Raw genomic sequence first — 21,349 nt, 5'->3', positions numbered from 1 at the left:
CCTATGCACTGAATAAATGATAAACTAAACGGATGAGAATATATATATATATATATATATATATATTTTATATTTACACATGAATGTTTCCTTCATCGATTATACAGTGTAATAATACATACATAATAATCATTACCATCAAGAATAAGGTTTTCCAATTCCGATTTGGTAGAAAAATGGGAAATCGAAACATTTTAGTTTAATGAAATTCGATTGACAGGAATAGGAAAATTGTTGAACTGTGTTTATAAATTTAACGATAACAAAAGATTCACAATAACGTAATCATAATTTTATAGCAAAATATTTTCAATATTTAAGTAAACTATAGATTATAATAAAAACAAGCCAATTCAATTTAGGCCTAATATTTTGTCTTCAGCCCACGCATAAGCATGTTGAAGCATCATTTTTTTTACGCATTCTTGGTTTTCCAAAACTCCAGCAGGTTTTCGTTATCGTATTCGTAAGATTGCGAAACCTCTCTAATATCTGCACTTGCAGTACGTTTACGTGGAAAGCAACATTTCCATCACAGCGTTTTGCAACAGAAATTAAGCAAGTAGACAAAAAAAAAAAAAACTACCTGTATTGAAAAATTATACATACTGTATTATAATACTCGAATACAAATATCGTATTTAAAATATGAAATCAAAAGTTATATTTCTGAAGAAAACTAAAACAATAAAATAAGATGTTTTCTAGGGCTTTTGTACATAATACCAAGCCAAAATAGCTCCTGTATGTATTTTTATTGAAACATCAATTAAAATTGATGTTTCAATGAAAGAAGTCATTTTGTTCCTTCTTTTCCTAATTACATCATGACAGTGTTGTTGGGTTGTATTACTTACCAGTTTGCAAACAATGTAGTGTGTAATTAAGTTCCTAATTGATGTGACTGGTTATAAAGCTTAATGACGGTCAGTATGTGATCGAAGATTAAGGGTTTGTCAACCAATGCTGCTGGTACTTTAGATGGATTTTGTTGAGGTCCATATAATTATAAATACATCGTATTTAAAAAATGATGATCAAGAGCATCTTTCTTGATAAATGTGTCGTTACCCCGTGTTCTCGTTAAAATTAAGCCATGTTGATGTTACAGCAGTTACCACCACTACCTGCACCCAATCCTAAAGCTATATCCTACAGTTTGGCGTCCTGCTCTAAACCATTGCGATTGACAATACCGAAGCGTGCTTTCAAAGTTATTATAAGCAATATGAGTGCGCACTTACACTTACAGGTGTGTAATATTTTCTCGAATATTTCTCCGATAACACAGGGTACTATGGTGTATTTTAGTTAAACTTTAATATGCAAAATTTTCAGATGCAGTAATAGCTGTACGTGATTCAACAATTAAGCTCAGAAAGATAATGCGTAAATCAAATCCAAACTCTGCTCACATTGTTCTCAAGATGGTTTAAAAATCAGAACCACTATTAAAAATTGAAGACGATCAATGATCGCAAAAAATTAATAGATTTCAAACAAATTGAGGTATTTGATATTGTGAAGTAAAAACAGCTCAATTTAGAGCACACACTGACTAACCTAACCATTTCTATTTCGAACTCTCTACAAAAACCGGTGTCCTATTATATGTGACGTCATTGTTATAAATCGTTCTGCTCAAACAGGATTCTGACGAACCTCTCCAGGTCAAGATGTTCGAGATGCAGTGATATAGCAAGTGTGAAACACATTCAGTGTTGTTTATGTACATGATATTAAAGCTTACAATGAGATGAGTTTCGACTTTTAAACGGGAAATAGGTGTTAAACTAACCGTCCGAATATTTTCCGCGTAAAGTAAGCGTGCAAAAGTACATGTTTTTTGGATGACACTGAAGTTTTAGATAACAGAGTACTGACAGTCGAGGCAGTAATGATTAAAGCAAGGGCGACAAGATATCGACATCTTCAAAACAAGAATGTTTGAAATTGTACAACATAATTGTAGATTTTTAAGAAGAGGGAATGAAACGTTGAGTGTAAAGCGAATAATGTGGTCAAGCGGAATTAAAAATGACACGTACCGGTATTGAAGACGACTTGATGTGAGATATACATGGTAATGAAATAAGTGTTATGGCTTCGCGGAGATTATGTACATTCTGTATTTTACGTAACGATACGACATGTGAATTATTAATTCTTTTCGAAAAAAAAACAATTAGCGAAACTAACCTGCTTGGCAGTCCTGCTTAGACAGCTCCTTCAGAATAAGATATGTTTTTAAACTGACATACCTCTAGGGAGCCAATGTGAGTTGGTGGACGCCTTTGTCTCTGTTGATGATTTGGGTTCCTCGTCGTCCGATTTAAATTACCTCTGATGCGTCTGTTGTTTACATCTGGTTCTCTATCAATGATGTTGGTGATTAGTAGCACTGAATACAAAGGAACATGATTATCTTAAATACAAAATAGCGGTAGAACGTTACTACTGTATGTCATAATAAAATAATGTCTACTTCACCTAAATCAGAAGGCCAGAGAGAAAGTTATTTAATTATGTATATCATAGCAATATACATGCACATTTGGATTATATATATGTACTATTGTTTTTTAAAAGATTTTTTTTTTCATATTATTTAGGCCTGGGTAAATTACATAAAATTTAAAAAAATATTACTTTAAATTATTAACATGGAGACAATATTCATGATTATAATTTCAAAGATCACGATTACTTCTAATATTTTAATTATTTTGATCTTCACTTTTACACATAAAACCAGAACAGAATCAAAATTATAACGCGTTCATAAACGATATGGGACACTAAACAAATTATACATTTACCATTACTTTCAATGACAAACAAACAATTACTACATCATACGTATAGTGTACAAACAATATTATTGTTAAAATAGTTTCATAGTTAAAATCTATCCAACGATACAAAACAGGAGATGATTTGACAAAAGTGTATGTCACCTTTTGGTCCATTAGTATAGTTTTGATACCAAGTACATTATAACATTCTGACATTTCAATGTAATACAATGTTTAGTATTAAATGCATGGCCATGTTTAGTGTGGAGTGTTGGACATTACGAACCAGTATTTATATTTACCTCATGATGCAAAAACTGATTTAAATTCATCGTATATCATGACTAATTCGGTTACAGTAATAATAAACTTTTTATCATCAATAAATTAAAATGCCTCTCTATTTACAACATTTGTGTACAAAAGAATAGATATTTTATTGTGTAATTTGACTGATAATAAAGTGCTTATTTTCAACAATCTTGTGTAACACAAATTAAATCGGGGGTTGTAATTGTATTAAACTACTGTGGAGTAGCTTTGCGTCATGGAGTTTTGCCCTACTCTCCACAGTAGATTAATACAATTACAACCCTGTTGGTACAGTACCCGCTGCTTACTTTGGGCTCGAATCTAACCACTAGCCATCAGCGAAAGATCTGTGATCTGGAGGTCGTGGGTTCAAGCCCCACCCGAGAACTACTTGGAATGCGAAAGTGTTCTCAATAATGTTAATATGAAGAACAAATTACGTCAGAGTAGAGCAAAACATCTGACAAATTACAAATAAAATCCCATAAACTATGAAACTTAGGGGAAAATATAGATATTGGAATGTAAGATTAATAGGAATTCTTTCCCCTCATCTGGCCTTTAAGATAATCTTTCTTGATCACATAGAATTGATTTCAATACAATATTAATTAGCTTTTTGTAGAAGACTACAATAACATGATGTTTGTAATTCTTTCAGAATGGATGGTCACCTTTAAATAGGGCTGCAGAAAAGGGCCACAAAGACGTTTGCACTATTTTGCTCGAGGCAGGTGCTAAAGTGGATCTTCCAAACAATGTAAGTGTTACAAATGTTATTAATAACAGGTGCTATATAATTCAGTGTGATTAAAAAAAAAAATAATAATTGTACAATTTAATGGGCGTGCCGGTAATAATATAGGTAAATGAACCAACCACAATGCGGGTCATATTATAGATACTGTAATTTGTAGCGAGGATGACTGTACTGTCGATAACTGCACGGCGGTCGTACCTCTCACATGTTTTTGTGGTTGACACTGAAAACCAGAGTACTGACAATTTTTGTGGCTATAAAAGCAATATAATTCCAGCCGACAAAAAGCAACCAATTTTCATTTCTATGGGACCAACTATTGCTGATTTCGTTATTCAAGATACTCATTTCAAGTATGGTCACAGTGATAGAAGTATCATGCCAACAAAGCTGAGTGAATCCTACTGGATAAACGGAGCAAACTCTGATTAAATATAAATGGAAAAGAGAAAAATAAGTCACAACCTGCGGTACCCCACCATTTGCCAATGTTGACGTGGATTTTGAGACTGTAATGATAAGCAGAGACGACAAGATATCGACATCTTCAAAACAAGAATGTTTGAAATGTATCATGGTATGGTACAACAGAATAGTAGACATGAGTTTTAAGGGGAGGGGATGAGATGTTACGAGTGAAGCAAATTTGGTCGATGTTGTCTAGCTGAAAATCGTGATATCATTTGAAAATTACACATACCGATATTAGTATTAGAAGACTACTTGAAGTGATGTATAGACTAGGCAAAACATTGTGTCAACAAAGCTTAGAGTGATCAGAAGGGATTGATATCTGGCTATGTTTACTGCCTGTAGCATTCCACTTCCCCTATCTTGATTTCTAGGCCTCTTTTCAGATTTTTGTTCCAGACTAGTATGCATGTTAATGACATAATTACTATTGCTTCGCGGAGATTATTTACACTCTGCATTTTATGTAACGGTAAGGCATGTGAAATTTATTAATTATTTTCAAAAAAAAAAAAAATTAGTGAAACTAACCTGCTTGGGAGTTTCGCTGTCCTGCTCAGACAGATCCTTCAGAAGAAATGACAGGTTCATTCACGTGTCTGATGGTAAAGAGCCAACAACATCGGCAAGGGTTCGAATAATGATGAATATAATTATTTAGTCATTTTTCTGTTTGCTTTTGTAGTGTTGTTTCTTTAGGCATTCGGAGTTCGCGTTCCCTGAATAGGGTGTTCTAAAGGAGAGGTTCTACTGAACTGTTGTGAAGTTTCGGCGTAAATAAATAAGTGTAGGCAAGGCTGTGTGTACAGCAGTATACATATCGACATGAACAAATAATACAGACACGTTGAATTATTAATCGAATACAATTCGAACCCTGGAAATTACTTGTTATAAAATGACTCCAAACTATTGAATTAAATTTAATCAATGTCAAATGTGTGTTTTGTATGGTATCACCGATTACTGTCCTTGTCATGGCACATTTGATGAAGTTGGGGGAGGGGGGGGGGGGTACGTTCACATTTAAAATATTCAACTTTGAATTGCTTATTGCCAAGGTAAACGCTCTTTATAATATATTTCCCTACTCTATATAATTTAAATAGCCATTTACGACCGTTATTCTTAAACCGAAATTTTGTCGTAGTTCGAACTTCGACTTCAAAAGTACTTGGAGTGGAGTTGTGGCTTGGTGGTTATGATGCTTGGCTACCACTCTAAAGGTCCTGGGTTCAAGTCCCGTCACATGTCAGGATTTTTTCTAAGGACCAAATTACTCCACTCCCAAAGACTTGTAATAAGACTTTGTTTATGTAGAGCATCTTGTGTATATGTTTGTCTTGTGAACCTCTGAGGGTCCCTAATGATCAGCAATAGCTGGATGGATCACCCTCATTAAATATGGTAAAAAAAAAAAAAAAAATAAAAAAAAATAAAAAAATTCGATTCATAAACGAAGTAGTCCAAGTTTGCAGTTTGACTTAATGAAGTCGAGCTTTAGTCGAGTTTCACACGTCTGGGTAAGAAAGGCTATTTTAATAAATATTATAAATTAAAATTGGCCAATGATAAAAGACGACATTTTGCGAATTAATATCACTTTCCATTTTGTTATAACAAAACTTTTTACGCATCAGGACTATACATGAAAAATAATCTTAATCGTTTATTATAGAAACAAGATCAGTATTAATTTAAAAGTAAAGTACTTGTCATTAACAACAAACAAAAACTTCCATATTTTATAGGCCTCCAACAAAGTAAGATCGCGACGAATCACGTACTTCATAGCGTGACAAGAAAACGCTATAAACGTTCCATCGCGGACTTGCGCGAAGAAAATTATGTAATTTGTATACGGTTGTAAATAAACATGATTTGCATCAACATTATACCAATGCATATTTAATTCAACTAATATAAAAATAGATATTTCATTCTTCAATATCTGGCCAATATAACAACTCAAGGACTGTTATATTTTTTATAAACCTTGATTAAATACCATTTAGTCGGCGATTTAGCCTGCCTCATCGATCAAAATCCGTCTCGATTTAGTCGAGGTTGGCCTGATTTTGTCCCCGATTTAGTTGAAGTTTTGTTTATGAATTAAAATGATGTCATTCATCAAGTTTTAGCTCGAACTACGACTAAAGTCCGGTTTAAGAATACGGGCGTATGTGTATTTACCATACAAAACACACTTCTTCTAGGCATATAATAGGATAATATCTAAGCTAAATAAAACAATGAGCAACAATTTGTATCAACTGCAGTCAGAGGTCACGGTGCTAAAATCCGTAAAATCACAAAACTGTTAGGCTAACGGTTGCATCGAAGCATCCTCATATTATTGTGCTATGTGTTTAGCTGCAAATATTAGCATGTACATGTCCGATTCGTGATTTGGCCAAGCGTCAAAACATTACTCAAGCTTAAAGGTCGAATAAGATAGTTATACGCTATAGTTTAATATTCCTACTACAATTGTACTATAGAGATTTATGTTGCGCAATCTTAGTATTCTGTTTGCTTTATTGGTGATTTAGTTTATATGGGTTGACCAATCTAACTTGACTGAGTTCAAATACTAGAAAGGATTGTGTTCGTATATGATTGGTGTTTTCCTGTGTTTAACTCTCACGGAGAAGCATTTAGCATTTTAACACCTTTTTCTCGTTCGCTTACAAAGTCTGTTTGCAATTTCCAGCGTCTTCAGTACTTAGAATTGTGTTATGAATGCAATAATTGGCAAATAGTTTCACTTTAGAGATGACGTTGGATGATAGGTCTCTTTAGATTTTGCGTTATAGACAGCACATCCATTAGTTGAAGTCAAGGTTGATACTCCAAACACTATTATATCTTGTGGACTTGATGAAATTCCAGTAAAGTTTTGTTTTGGTAGTCGCAAGGCTTCAACCTACAGTATTATGACTCTTTATTGAATTATTTCTTTTTAGAAAATTCTACTTCATATAAATCATTAAGGGCTATGCATCTTAACATGTTGCAACATCACCAGGTTGGTTACCATGCTATCTAAAGTTGATCATCAAAAACGGAAATGCTTCTTGCCATAGTGAACCATCGAAGCTAATATCGTTTACTTTACCTACAGTAGATCACAGTGGTTTCTCCACATAACTTCATCGTAAAACAGTGCAATTTATGTATATGTTTTGTTTTTTCTTATTCCGACTCGGAGATGTCTTTGCTGAAACGACTGTTATTACCATCTCCTCCAAAATGAAAAAGATCCATCCTGTGAGATATATATATATATAAATCGTGGTGAATTTAACGCAGACCATGAAAGCGAAAGTGCTCGATACAAAATGTAGAGCCAAATATAAATAAATGAAAGACGCTAGTAAATTACCAACTGAACATTTTATTGCACTACAGGCTGTTTCATGAGTATGAACTCAATCTTCAGGTGCTTGGCTCTGAATGATAGTCACAAGTGAATACAAAAAGCTATAATGAAGTCTTAAGGCAAACTGTTTATGTGAACAATAGTATGCTAATTAGCAAGTACAACACATCTCTATTTCCTGGACAGTCTATTGTTAACCAAATTCTTATTATCTAAATAACTGATACTTTAGTAGAAACTTTCTCCTATGTCTACATGCACTGACTAATTCGTTCCTATGGTTAAGTGAGCTGGTTTCAGGCTTGCATATAATATAATACTTCTCTTGTAAGCATAGATTACACCGTTTGTTAACATTGGAATATGGTTTACACTTCTTTATTATTCGCCATTTAATGTTATACTTTATGTTACCATCTTTTAGCTTCCAGATGTACTGGCTAAGCGTTGTGCTGTTTTTGTATTTAACATTACGGAATGAACTATTGTGTGCGTTATATCTGCATTTAAATGTGTTTTCGGTTAGTCCGACATATGTTTCAACTTTATCATCATCATTTGTTGTTACTGTTGCCTGATAAACAACACCACTGGTTAGGCATTTCCCATCTAATGGGCATTCATGTCGACAGTTGCATTGCTTGATGTTATCACAGGGCATATCATTACGTAATACATTTTTGTTGTGGGCCGATATTACAGACCCTATATTAGGCATACAACTATAGCTGATTTTAATGGTGTTTCTATTAAATATTTTTCTTAGCTCATGGTTATGTGGAAAACATTCATCTACAGTCTTTAAGAACTCGTGCCCTATTTTGGTTTTCACGTTGGCACTGTAAGGCGGGTTGAACCAGATGATATTTCTTTTCCTTGTCTTCTTCACATTATTTTGTTCGCTGGTATTGGTCGGGTTGTACTTCAGATTGTGGTCGTATCCACTTTCATACAAGGCTTCTTGGTACGGTTTCTTTGATTCATTGAAAACAGTTTCATTCGAAGAAATGTTTGATAATCTTTTGTTTATGCCTTCAGGGATGTTCTTAATTATTGATGCTGGATGATTACTTTTGCAATGAACATAGCGTGGTTTGTTGTTTTCCTTTAAATAAGGCTTATAGCTTCCATCGTTGAGATTAAGCGTTACATCTAGGTAGTTTATAATTTTCTTATTCGCTTCGATCGTTATCTTTAGATTATGTTCTTTGAATGTGCTGCAGAGATCTTTTTTTATTTTTTCAATAACATGAGGAGTTTCATTAAATGCCGCGAGTCCGTCATCCCTGTACAATCCTATGTTATTACCGTACTTGGGCTCCAGTTTGGCTAGCAGAAACAGACCAATTAACTCGCATGTTTCAGCACCGTCGTAGCTACCCATAGTAACATCGAATGTAGTGTTCCTTTTGCACCAAGCTGTAAATTTTGTAGTGATTAAAACAATGAAGTAACCAAGTTTTCTGCTGTTATTTTATATATATATATATATATATATATATATATATATATATATATATATATATATATATATATATATATATATATATATATATAAATCATACGGTAAATTATAGAAACAGTGCTCATATTCGGAACATGATCTCATAATCGCGTCGAGCATAGCTCATTGGCGAAAGTTCCATATTTTTTAGTTGTATGAAAAAATGTCTCTGGCTGGATTCGAACCTGCAACCTCTCGCTTACAGGGCGAGTATCATACCACTAGACCACAGAGCCATGTATGGTATTATCACAGATTTTCACCCACCAGATACATTCTCTCATACAACAAACGCCCTCACAATCAGTGGAGGCTTAACAAGTCAGAATAAATTCCAACTTTAATTCGCAACGGTTTTTTAAATAATATTGTGTATATGTAAATCAATGATGTTGCGTAGCACTGTGTAAATTATATATAAATCATACTGTAAATTATAGAAACAGTGCTCATATTCGGAACATGATCTCATAATCGCGTCGAGCATAGCTCATTGGCGAAAGTTCCATATTTTTTAGTTGTATGAAAAAATGTCTCTGGCTGGATTCGAACCTGCAACCTCTCGCTGTAAGGGGAATTTGAATTACAGAAGAAGGAGAGCGGACATTATACAAGTGTTTAAAATTATCAAGGGCTTGGATGATATTGAAGCCGAAACCTTTTTTGACTTTAGAGAGGACAGTAGAACAAGGGGCCATCAATTCAAATTAAGAAAGCCAAGAGCCCGACTGAAAATCAGAAGCCACTCCTTTTCATGTAGAATCGTCAACACATGGAACAATCTATACCACACTACAGTACAAGCAGAAAACATAAATGCATTCAAGGATCAACTAAACAAAGACAGAGCAATGGGAGATAAATTTTGCTACCAATTCTAGATAAATACAGAAGAAATGGAGGGCGTTTAAAAGGCATTTGCCTTAATCAAGAGCCCGAAGATTCAAGTAAGATTCAAGTAAGATAATACTCGAATACAAATATCGTGTTTAAAAAATGAAATCAAAAGTTATATTTCTGAAGAAAACTAAAACAATAAAATAAGATGTTTTCTAGGGCTTTTGTACATAATACCAAGCCAAAATAGCTCCTGTATGTATTTTTATTGAAACATCAATTAAAATTGATGTTTCAATGAAAGAAGTCATTTTGTTTCTTCTTTTCCTAATTACATCATGACAGTGTTGTTGGGTTGTATTACTTACCAGTTTGCAAACAATGCAGTGTGTAATTAAGTTCCTCATTGATGTGACTGGTTATAAAGCTTAATGACGGTCAGTATGTGATCGAAGATTAAGGGTTTGTCAACCAATGCTGCTGGTACTTTAGATGGATTTTGTTGAGGTCCATATAATTATAAATACATCGTATTTAAAAAATGATGATCAAGAGCATCTTTCTTGATAAATGTGTCGTTACCCCGTGTTCTCGTTAAAATTAAGCCCTGTTGATGTTACAGCAGTTACCACCACTACCTGCACCCAATCCTAAAGCTATATCCTACAGTTTGGCGTCCTGCTCTAAACCATTGCGATTGGCAATACCGAAGCGTGCTTTCAAAGTTATTATAAGCAATATGAGTGCGCACTTACACTTACAGGTGTGTAATATTTTCTCGAATATTTCTCCGATAACACAGGGTACTATGGTGTATTTTAGTTAAACTTTAATATGCAAAATTTTCAGATGCAGTAATAGCTGTACGTGATTCAACAATTAAGCTCAGAAAGATAATGCGTAAATCAAATCCAAACTCTGCTCACATTGTTCTCAAGATGGTTTAAAAATCAGAACCACTATTAAAAATTGAAGACAATCAATGATCGCAAAAAATTAATAGATTTCAAACAAATTGAGGTATTTGATATTGTGAAGTAAAAACAGCTCAATTTAGAGCACACACTGACTAACCTAACCATTTCTATTTCGAACTCTCTACAAAAACCGGTGTCCTATTATATGTGACGTCATTGTTATAAATCGTTCTGCTCAAACAGGATTCTGACGAACCTCTCCAGGTCAAGATGTTCGAGATGCAGTGATATAGCAAGTGTGAAACACATTCAGTGTTGTTTATGTACATGATATTAAAGCTTACAATGAGATGAGTTTCGACTTTTAAACGGGAAATAGGTGTTAAACTAACCGTCCGAATATTTTCCGCGTAAAGTAAGCGTGCAAAAGTACATGTTTTTTGGATGACACTGAAGTTTTAGATAACAGAGTCGAGGCAGTAATGATTAAAGCAAGGGCGACAAGATATCGAAATCTTCAAAACAAGAATGTTTGAAATTGTACAACAGAATTGTAGATTTTTAAAAAGAGGGGATGAAACGTTGAGTGTAAGATAAGATAAGATAAGATAACTTTTATTGATCCTCAAAAAGGAAATTCATTGCTCGTCATAATAACAAAGAAAACACTATAAAAACAAATATAGCATAAAACCATTCATATAAAAACATCTAAAAAATTACAATATAAAATTATCTTCTTGACTTCCTGTCGTACTGGATGATACCGGAGGGAATAAAGGATTTAGCAAATCGATTTGTTTTCACACTGAGGAGCCTCAATCTACCACTTGGATTAAGTTGGTCTATGATCACTTTGTGGAGAGGATGAGAGGCATCCGACTCAATGCGTTCGAAATCTTTCTGGAGGTGTTCTAGGTGCACATCGGTAAAGGAAGGCAGTTCCAGACCAATCATTTTACCAGCCCGACGGATGAAAGTTTCAAGGCGTCCTTTATTCCCTCCGGTAACATTACCAGCCCAACAGGAGAGGCAATACGTCCAAACACTACATATAATGGATCTATAGAACGAAAGTAACATCAAATCATAGGAGTTAAATTTATATAAAGTTCTCATACAATACATTCTGGGACTTAATTTTTTGCTGATGAAGTCTATATGGTCTCCCCAACTCAGTTTATCATTGAAAACAATTCCTAGATACTTGTACTGGTCAACAATTTCAATTTCTTTACCTTTGATAGTGATTGGTTGAAAATTAAATTTATGTTTAGTCCTAAAATCAATGATCATCTCCTTTGTTTTTGATGCATTTATTTGGAGATAATTATCGTCACAAAATTTAACAAATCTTTGTATTTCGCTACGATAATTTTCATCATTGTTTGAAACTATGAGACCAATAGTACTAGTGTCATCAGCGAATTTAACAACGGGGCAAAGCTCATCATTTAAAGATCTGTAATCCGGCGTATACAAGGAATATAATTTAGGTGCGTTGACAGTACCCTGAGGAACACCGGTGTCAGAGGTTACGATTTCTGACTTAACACCATTAATATTAACAAATTGTTTTCTATCACAAATGAAATTTAAAACTAAACGAACAATCGGACGGGGAAACTCCATATTCAACATTTTGTCTGCTAAGATATGGGGTTGTATGGTATTAAACGCAGATTGAAAATCAAAATACATAATACGTGCCGCCGAGTGGCCTTTCTTTACATTATCTAGATGTGAATACAATTTATGTAATTTAAAATAAATCGCATCACTGGTACTACGGAGTGATCGGTAAGCAAATTGCAACGGGTCTAACACCTTTTCAGCATAAGGTTGCATAATTTTTAAAATAATACGTTCCAATATTTTCATCGCGACAGACGTGAGTGCAACGGGTCTCAAAGCGAATAATGTGGTCAAGCTGAATTAAAAATGACACGTACCGGTATTGAAGACGACTTGATGTGAGATATACATGGTAATGAAATAAGTGTTATGGCTTCGCGGAGATTATGTACATTCTGTATTTTACGTAACGATACGACATGTGAATTATTAATTCTTTTCGAAAAAAAAAACAATTAGCGAAACTAACCTGCTTGGCAGTCCTGCTTAGACAGCTCCTTTAGAATAAAATATGTTTTTAAACTGACATACCTCTAGGGAGCCAATGTGAGTTGGTGGACGCCTTTGTCTCTGTTGATGATTTGGGTTCCTCGTCGTCCGATTTAAATTACCTCTGATGCGTCTGTTGTTTACATCTGGTTCTCTATCAATGATGTTGGTGATTAGTAGCACTGAATACAAAGGAACATGATTATCTTCAATACAAAATAGCGGTAGAACGTTACTACTGTATGTCATAATGTTATTCTCTAATTTTATATGCAAACCCTTAACTCACATTTTTAATACTTCTTTTCAAACCGGTATTTTTCCTGATTCTTTTAAAATAGCTAAAGTCATCCCTATCTACAAGAAAGAAGATCCTCATCATTTCAATAACTACAGACCAATCTCCCTACTTCCTTGTTTCTCAAAATTAATTGAAAAAATAATGCATAATCGAATTTCTTCCTTTTTAACTAAACATAACATTTTATTTAAAGGCCAATATGGTTTCAGGAAAAAGTATTCAACAGATCTTGCTTTATTAGATATTTTTGACAAAATTACAAATGCCCTGAGTAAAAATGAGTTTTCTGTTGGCATTTTCCTTGATTTATCTAAGGCCTTCGATACTATTAACCACGATATTTTAATTCATAAACTTTCAAATTACGGTATCAGAGGCCTTCCTTTAAAACTAATTAAAAGCTACCTTTCCAATCGTGTTCAGTTTACTTCCTTAAATAGTTTTACCTCTTCCTATTCCCGTTTAACCTGTGGTGTTCCCCAAGGATCGATTCTTGGACCACTCTTATTCCTGATTTTTGTTAACGATATACCAAACAGCTCTAAATTACTAAATTTTATCTTATTTGCTGACGACACAAATATTTTTTTCTCTCATCCTAAATTAAATACCTTGTTTAAAATTGTCAATGATGAGTTACTTAAAGTTTCAAATTGGCTCAAACACAATAAATTAACTCTTAATACATTCAAAACGAACTATATAATATTTTCTAAACGTAAAATTTCAATCTTGAAAGAATTTCATTTAGCTTCGATTTTGTATAGATGACAAATTTCGTTTTTGTAAAAGCACAAGTTAACGGAGTACTTACTCGAACGTTTCGATCTCTATCAGAGATCCTTCTCAACTGACTGCGGAGTGTTAATGCATCTTGGTCATTCTTGATGATGGTCATTCTCGTTCGCAGTAAAATTGTAGCTATTGTAAAATCTACCACTCTACCACCTTCAAATTTAACCCCCAAAGAACGAAAGGCCATAAACAACTTGAAGAAAGATAAATCTATTCTTATTCTCCCAGCGGATAAAGGTAGATCTACTGTCATCCTAAATACTAATGATTACAAAGATAAAGTGGGAACCATGGTGAGCGACACTAATGTTTACGAACTGCTAAAACGTAATCCAACACAAAACTATAAACGAAAAGTGGTCAACATCATAGGCAGGTTGTTCAAAGAAAAGAAAATCAACTACAGAGAGAAAGAATGGCTGTTTCCCACGGCTGAAATTGTACCTAGGTTGTATTGTCTTCCGAAGATACATAAACCAAATTGGCCATTAAGACCTATAGTAGATAACATCAACACCGTTTTTTACACCGTTGCACAATTCCTCACCAAAATCCTGGGTCCGCTTGTCGGAAACACAGAACATCATGTAACTTACTCAGGAGAGTTGGCGAGTGAACTAAAAGAAATAATAGTCAAACCAAGTGAAACATTTGTCTCGTTTGACGTAGTATCTCTGTTTACAAAAACACCAGTAGAAGAGGCCCTCAAAGTTGTCGAAAATCGCCTAACAACAGATCCGACACTTCTGGATAGAACTAAACTACATGTGACAGACATAATGGAGCTCCTCGGTTTAATTGTGAACAAAACCTATTTCTCGTTCAATGGTAACATTTATAGGCAAATACAAGGCATTGCTATGGGAAGCCCAATAAGTCCTATATTGGCGAACTTGTATCTAGAGTGGCTCGAACATCAAGCCATAAACACGGCACCCACTAACATCAAGCCTGTGTATTGGAAACGATACGTTGATGATGTATTAGCTATCATCCCCATAGGTACAGTACATACATTTAACACACATCTTAATAACATCGATATAACTGACAATATCAAGTTCACCACAGAATCGATGACAAACAACACAATACCTTTCCTGGACATGCTCATCACACTCAATGACAATGGAACAGTTACCACCTCAGTCTATCGGAAGCCCACTCACACAGACCAATATTTACATTTCAACTCACATCATCCACTCGAACACAAACTGGCTTATAAACACGCTTGTGGACAGAGCTGAGAAGGTAGTGGGAGATATGGATTTGAGGAAAGTTGAGATGGATAACATCAAGAAAGCGTTACACAACTGCCAGTATCCAGAGTGGTCCTTCCAGAGAGTTATGGAAAACCGAAAAAGGAAAAAGAACAAAGGACACGAACCACAGAAGGAAAAGATCAAGATGCGAGGTAGCATAGGAATCCCCTATGTAAAAGGAATGGCAGAAAGAATACGACGCACTCTCTCCTATCACAATGTCGGAACCTATTTCCTACCCCAAAATAAAATCAAGAATAGCCTCGTCCACCCAAAAGATAAAATCGAGAAGATGGATACATGTGGAGTAATCTACGAAGTCACCTGCCGCAACTGTCCACAAGTTTACATTGGGGAAACAGGGAGGGCATTACAAACACGAATCAATGATCACAAAAAAGATGTTACAACAAACACGGGGGGAGTAATGACTAGGGCCTCCAGAACATCCACATCTTCGATCATACACAAATCTGCCATTACAGAACATGTCATAAAACACAATCATGTACCGAACTGGGAGGCTACCATCTTAACCAAAGAGCCTAAACGCAAAGACAGACAGATTAGAGAATCATTACATATAAGGAGAAATAAAGAGAAGACCATGAACCGGGACACTGGAGCCCACGAACTCTCGCATTTGTACAATGATTTGATAGACACATCACCTGGCCGAGCCCCGCACAACCTCCAACCTACAACCGGAGGCGTACAACGTCATCAACAGATGACGTCAAGAATGACCAAGCTGCATTAACACTCCGCAGTCAGTTGAGAAGGATCTCTGATAGAGATCGAAACGTTCGAGTAAGTACTCCGTTAACTTGTGCTTTTACAAAAACGAAATTTGTCATCTATGTAAAATTTCAAATTCTTTAAATGAACAAATATACATTGATAATAAAATGATCAAACGAGTTAATGAACCCCAATTTTTAGGAGTAACCATAGATGCCTCTCTGACTTGGAAACTACATATAAATAAAATCAGTAATCTAGTTTCTAGAAATGTTGGAATATTGAACAAATTAAAACATATCTTCCCTCAAAAAACCTTATTAACCCTTTATAATACTTTAGTTTTGCCTTACCTTTCTTATGCCAATATATGTTGGGCAATTACTCTAGATAAATTTAATACGTTATGCCCCTGGACAAGTCTAGAGAAAACTCAAATTGACCGCCTTTTTAAACTACAAAAACGTGCACTTCGGATTTGCGCGGGAGAATCATTTAGAGCCCATACAAAATTACTTTTTAAAAGATTTAACGTTTTAAACATTTATGATTTAAATAAATTACAAGTTGCCTCATTTATGTACCGTTTATCTAACAATTTACTGCCTTCACATTTTAATGCTTTATTTACAAGAATTGACGAACGCCATTCCTATAAAACCCGATCCTCTGTTAACAATTATATCCTTGATAATTTAAATGTTAAGGCTCGACGATTTTCTATGTATTATTTTGGTCCCAAACTTTGGACTTCACTCTCAAATGAACTTAAACAGAAATCTTCCTTTTCTAGTTTTAAATCTAATTTCAAACACAAAATGGTGTCAGAATATGCTACATAAATTTTCGCCGATCTTTTATCCTTATTTATTTGGTGGTGATACATGGCATTAAATCCTTCACCCTGGTATTCAATAATCTCCGCTACATTGTATCGTTATACTTGTTATTATACCATATTTAATTATATTTCATATTGTACTCTAATTGTTATCATTATCCCTTTTATCATATATTATATAATTGCCTGGTTTATCTTAACTTCTATAATTTAAATTTTTTTTTATTTCTTTATTTTATGTACTTTCACTATTATATATTTATATTTTAGTCTACTCTGTAGCAATGTTAGTATACTTAGGCATACGGGAGTCACGACTTAAAGTTCAGTGAACTTACTGTGACTTCCATCCACCCACATTTAATATATGTTATGTTATGTAAATGTAAATGATATATATATATATATATATAAGTGAGTGGAAAAAATAAATAAACGAAACGAAACGAATAATAAAATAATGTCTACTTCACCTAAATCGGAAGGCCAGAGAGAAAGTTATTTAAATATGTATATCATAGCAATATACATGCACATTCGGATTATATATATGTACTATTGTTTTTTAAAAGATTTTTTTTTTCATATTATTTAGGCCTGGGTCAAATGACATATAAAATTTAAAAAAATATTACTTTAAATTATTAACATGGAGACAATATTCATGATTATAATTTCAAAGATCACGATTACTTCTAATATTTTAATTATTTTGATCTTCACTTTTACACATAAAACCAGAACAGAATCAAAATTATAACGCGTTCATAAACGATATGGGACACTAAACAAATTATACATTTACCATTACTTTCAATGACAAACAAACAATTACTACATCATACGTATAGTGTACAAACAATATTATTGTTAAAATAGTTTCATAGTTAAAATCTATCCAACGATACAAAACAGGAGATGATTTGACAAAAGTGTATGTCACCTTTTGGTCATTTAGTATAGTTTTGATACCAAGTACATTATAACATTTTGACATTTCATTGTAATACAATGTTTAGTATTAAATGCATGGCCATGTTTAGTGTGGAGTGTTGGACATTACGAACCAGTATTTATATTTACCTCATGATGCAAAAACTGATTTAAATTCATCGTATATCATGACTAATTCGGTTACAGTAATAATAAACTTGTTATCATCAATAAATTAAAATGCCTCTCTATTTACAACATTTGTGTACAAAAGAATAGATATTTTATTGTGTAATTTGACTGATAATAAAGTGCTTATTTTCAACAATCTTGTGTAACACAAATTAAATCGGGGGTTGTAATTGTATTAAACTACTGTGGAGTAGCTTTGCGTCATGGAGTTTTGCCCTACTCTCCACAGTAGATTAATACAATTACAACCCTGTTGGTACAGTACCCGCTGCTTACTTTGGGCTCGAATCTAACCACTAGCCATCAGCGAAAGATCTGCGATCTGGAGGTCGTGGGTTCAAGCCCCACCCGAGAACTACTTGGAATGCGAAAGTGTTCTCAATAATGTTAATATGAAGAACAAATTACGTCAGAGTAGAGCAAAACATCTGACAAATTACAAATAGAATTCCATAAACTATGAAACTTAGGGGAAAATATAGATATTGGAATGTAAGATTAATAGGAATTCTTTCCCCTCATCTGGCCTTTAAGATAATCTTTCTTGATCACATAGAATTGATTTCAATACAATATTAATTAGCTTTTTGTAGAAGACTACAATAACATGATGTTTGTAATTATTTCAGAAGGGATGGTCACCTTTAAATAGGGCTGCAGAAAAGGGCCACAAAGACGTTTGCACTATTTTGCTCAAGGCAGGTGCTAAAGTGGATCTTCCAAACAGTGTAAGTGTTACAAATGGTATTAATAACAGGTGCTATACAATTCAGTGTGATTAAAAAAATAATAATAATTGTACAATTTAATGGGCGTGCCGGTAATAATATAGGTAAATGAACCAACCACAATGCGGGTCATATTATAGATACTGTAATTTGTAGCGAGGATGACTGTACTGTCGATAACTGCACGGCGGTCGTACCTCTCACATGTTTTTGTGGTTGACACTGAAAACCAGAGTACTGACAATTTTTGTGGCTATAAAAGCAATATAATTCCAGCCGACAAAAAGCAACCAATTTTCATTTCTATGGAACCAACTATTGCTGATTTTGTTATTCAAGATACTCATTTCAAGTATGGTCACAGTGATAGAAGTATCATGCCAACAAAGCTGAGTGATCCTACTGGATAAACGGAGCAAACTCTTATTAAATATAAATGGAAAAGAGAAAAATAAGTCAAAACCTGCGGTACCCCACCATTCGCCAATGTTGACGTGGATTTTGAGACAGTAATGATAAGCAGAGACGACAAGATATCGACATCTTCAAAACAAAAATGTTTGAAATGTATCATGATATGGTACAACAGAATAGTAGACATGAGTTTTAAGGGGAGGGGATGAGATGTTACGAGTGAAGCAAATTTGGTCGATGTTGTCTAGCTGAAAATCGTGATATCATTTGAAAATTACACATACCGATATTAGTATTAGAAGACTACTTGAAGTGATGTATAGACTAGGCAAAACATTGTGTCAACAAAGCTTAGAGTGATCAGAAGGGATTGATATCTGGCTATGTTTACTGCCTGTAGCATTCCACTTCCCCTATCTTGATTTCTAGGCCTCTTTTCAGATTTTTGTTCCAGACTAGTATGCATGTTAATGACATAATTTCTATTGCTTCGCGGAGATTATTTACACTCTGCATTTTATGTAACGGTAAGGCATGTGAAATTTATTAATTATTTTCGAAAAAAAAAAATTAGTGAAACTAACCTGCTTGGGAGTTTCGCTGTCCTGCTCAGACAGATCCTTCAGAAGAAATGACAGGTTCATTCACGTGTCTGATGGTAAAGAGCCAACAACATCGGCAAGGGTTCGAATAATGATGAATATAATTATTTAGTCATTTTTCTGTTTGCTTTTGTAGTGTTGTTTCTTTTGGCATTCGGAGTTCTCGTTCCCTGAATAGAGTGTTCTAAAGGAGAGGTTCTACTGAACTGTTGTGCAGTTTCGGCGTAAATAAATAAGTGTAGGGAAGGCTGTGTGTACAGCAGTATACATATCGACATGAACAAATAATACAGACACGTTGAATTATTAATCGAATACAATTCGAACCCTGGAAATTACTTGTTATAAAATGACTCCAAACTATTGAATTAAATTTAATCAATGTCAAATGTGTGTTTTGTATGGTATCACCGATTACTGTCCTTGTCATGGCACATTTGATGAAGTTGGGAGGGGGGGGGGGGGTACGTTCACATTTAAAATATTCAACTTTGAATTGCTTATTGCCAAGGTAAACGCTCTTTATAATATATTTCCCTACTCTATATAATTTAAATAGCCATTTACGACCGTTATTCTTAAACCGAAATTTTGTCGTAGTTCGAACTTCGACTTCAAAAGTACTTGGAGTGGAGTTGTGGCTTGGTGGTTATGATGCTTGGCTACCACTCTAAAGGTCCTGGGTTCAAGTCCCGTCACATGTCAGGATTTTTTCTAAGGACCAAATTACTCCACTCCCAAAGACTTGTAATAAGACTTTGTTTATGTAGAGCATCTTGTGTATATGTTTGTCTTGTGAACCTCTGAGGGTCCCTAATGATCAGCAATAGCTGGATGGATCACCCTCATTAAATATGGTTAAACAAAATAAATAAAATAAAAAAAAATAAAAAAATTCGATTCATAAACGAAGTAGTCCAAGTTTGCAGTTTGACTTAATGAAGTCGAGCTTTAGTCGAGTTTCACACGTCTGGGTAAGAAAGGCTATTTTAATAAATATTATAAATTAAAATTGGCCAATGATAAAAGACGACATTTTGCGAATTAATATCACTTTCCATTTTGTTATAACAAAACTTTTTACGCATCAGGACTATACATGAAAAATAATCTTAATCGTTTATTATAGAAAGAAGATCAGTATTAATTTAAAATTAAAGTACTTTTCATTAACAACAAACAAAAACTTCCATATTTTATAGGCCTCCAACAAAGTAAGATCGCGACGAATCACGTACTTCATAGCGTGACAAGAAAACGCTATAAATGTTCCATCGCGGACTTGCGCGAAGAAAATTATGTAATTTGTATACGGTTGTAAATAAACATGATTTGCATCAACATTATACCAATGCATATTTAATTCAACTAATATAAAAATAGATATTTCATTCTTCAATATCTGGCCAATATAACAACTCAAGGACTGTTATAT

General features: G+C 34.1%; 1 protein-coding gene across 3 annotated transcripts in view; it reads left to right on the top strand.

Annotated features, from left to right (window-relative positions):
- The window catches only part of LOC140049206 (uncharacterized), a 176,862-nt gene that overhangs the window by 43,898 nt on the left and 111,615 nt on the right, over window positions 1–21,349 (top strand). Inside the window, exons 6-7 of one of the 3 annotated variants that reach the window (XM_072094038.1) lie at window positions 3,769–3,867; window positions 4,208–5,330. The exons of the other annotated variants lie outside the window; for them this stretch is intronic. Of the exons in view, the coding sequence (XP_071950139.1) occupies window positions 3,769–3,867; window positions 4,208–4,261 (153 nt within the window). The 3' untranslated portion in view covers window positions 4,262–5,330. Of the gene's footprint in view, window positions 1–3,768; window positions 3,868–4,207; window positions 5,331–21,349 lie in introns of those variants that run through there. 3 annotated transcript variants of the gene reach the window in all.

The sequence above is a fragment of the Antedon mediterranea genome, chromosome 5 (assembly GCF_964355755.1).
Source record: "Antedon mediterranea chromosome 5, ecAntMedi1.1, whole genome shotgun sequence".
In the NCBI taxonomy this organism is placed as follows: domain Eukaryota; kingdom Metazoa; phylum Echinodermata; class Crinoidea; order Comatulida; family Antedonidae; genus Antedon; species Antedon mediterranea.
The sequence above is the reverse complement of the archived record's forward strand: the minus strand, read 5'-3'. Positions and strand labels throughout refer to the sequence as shown.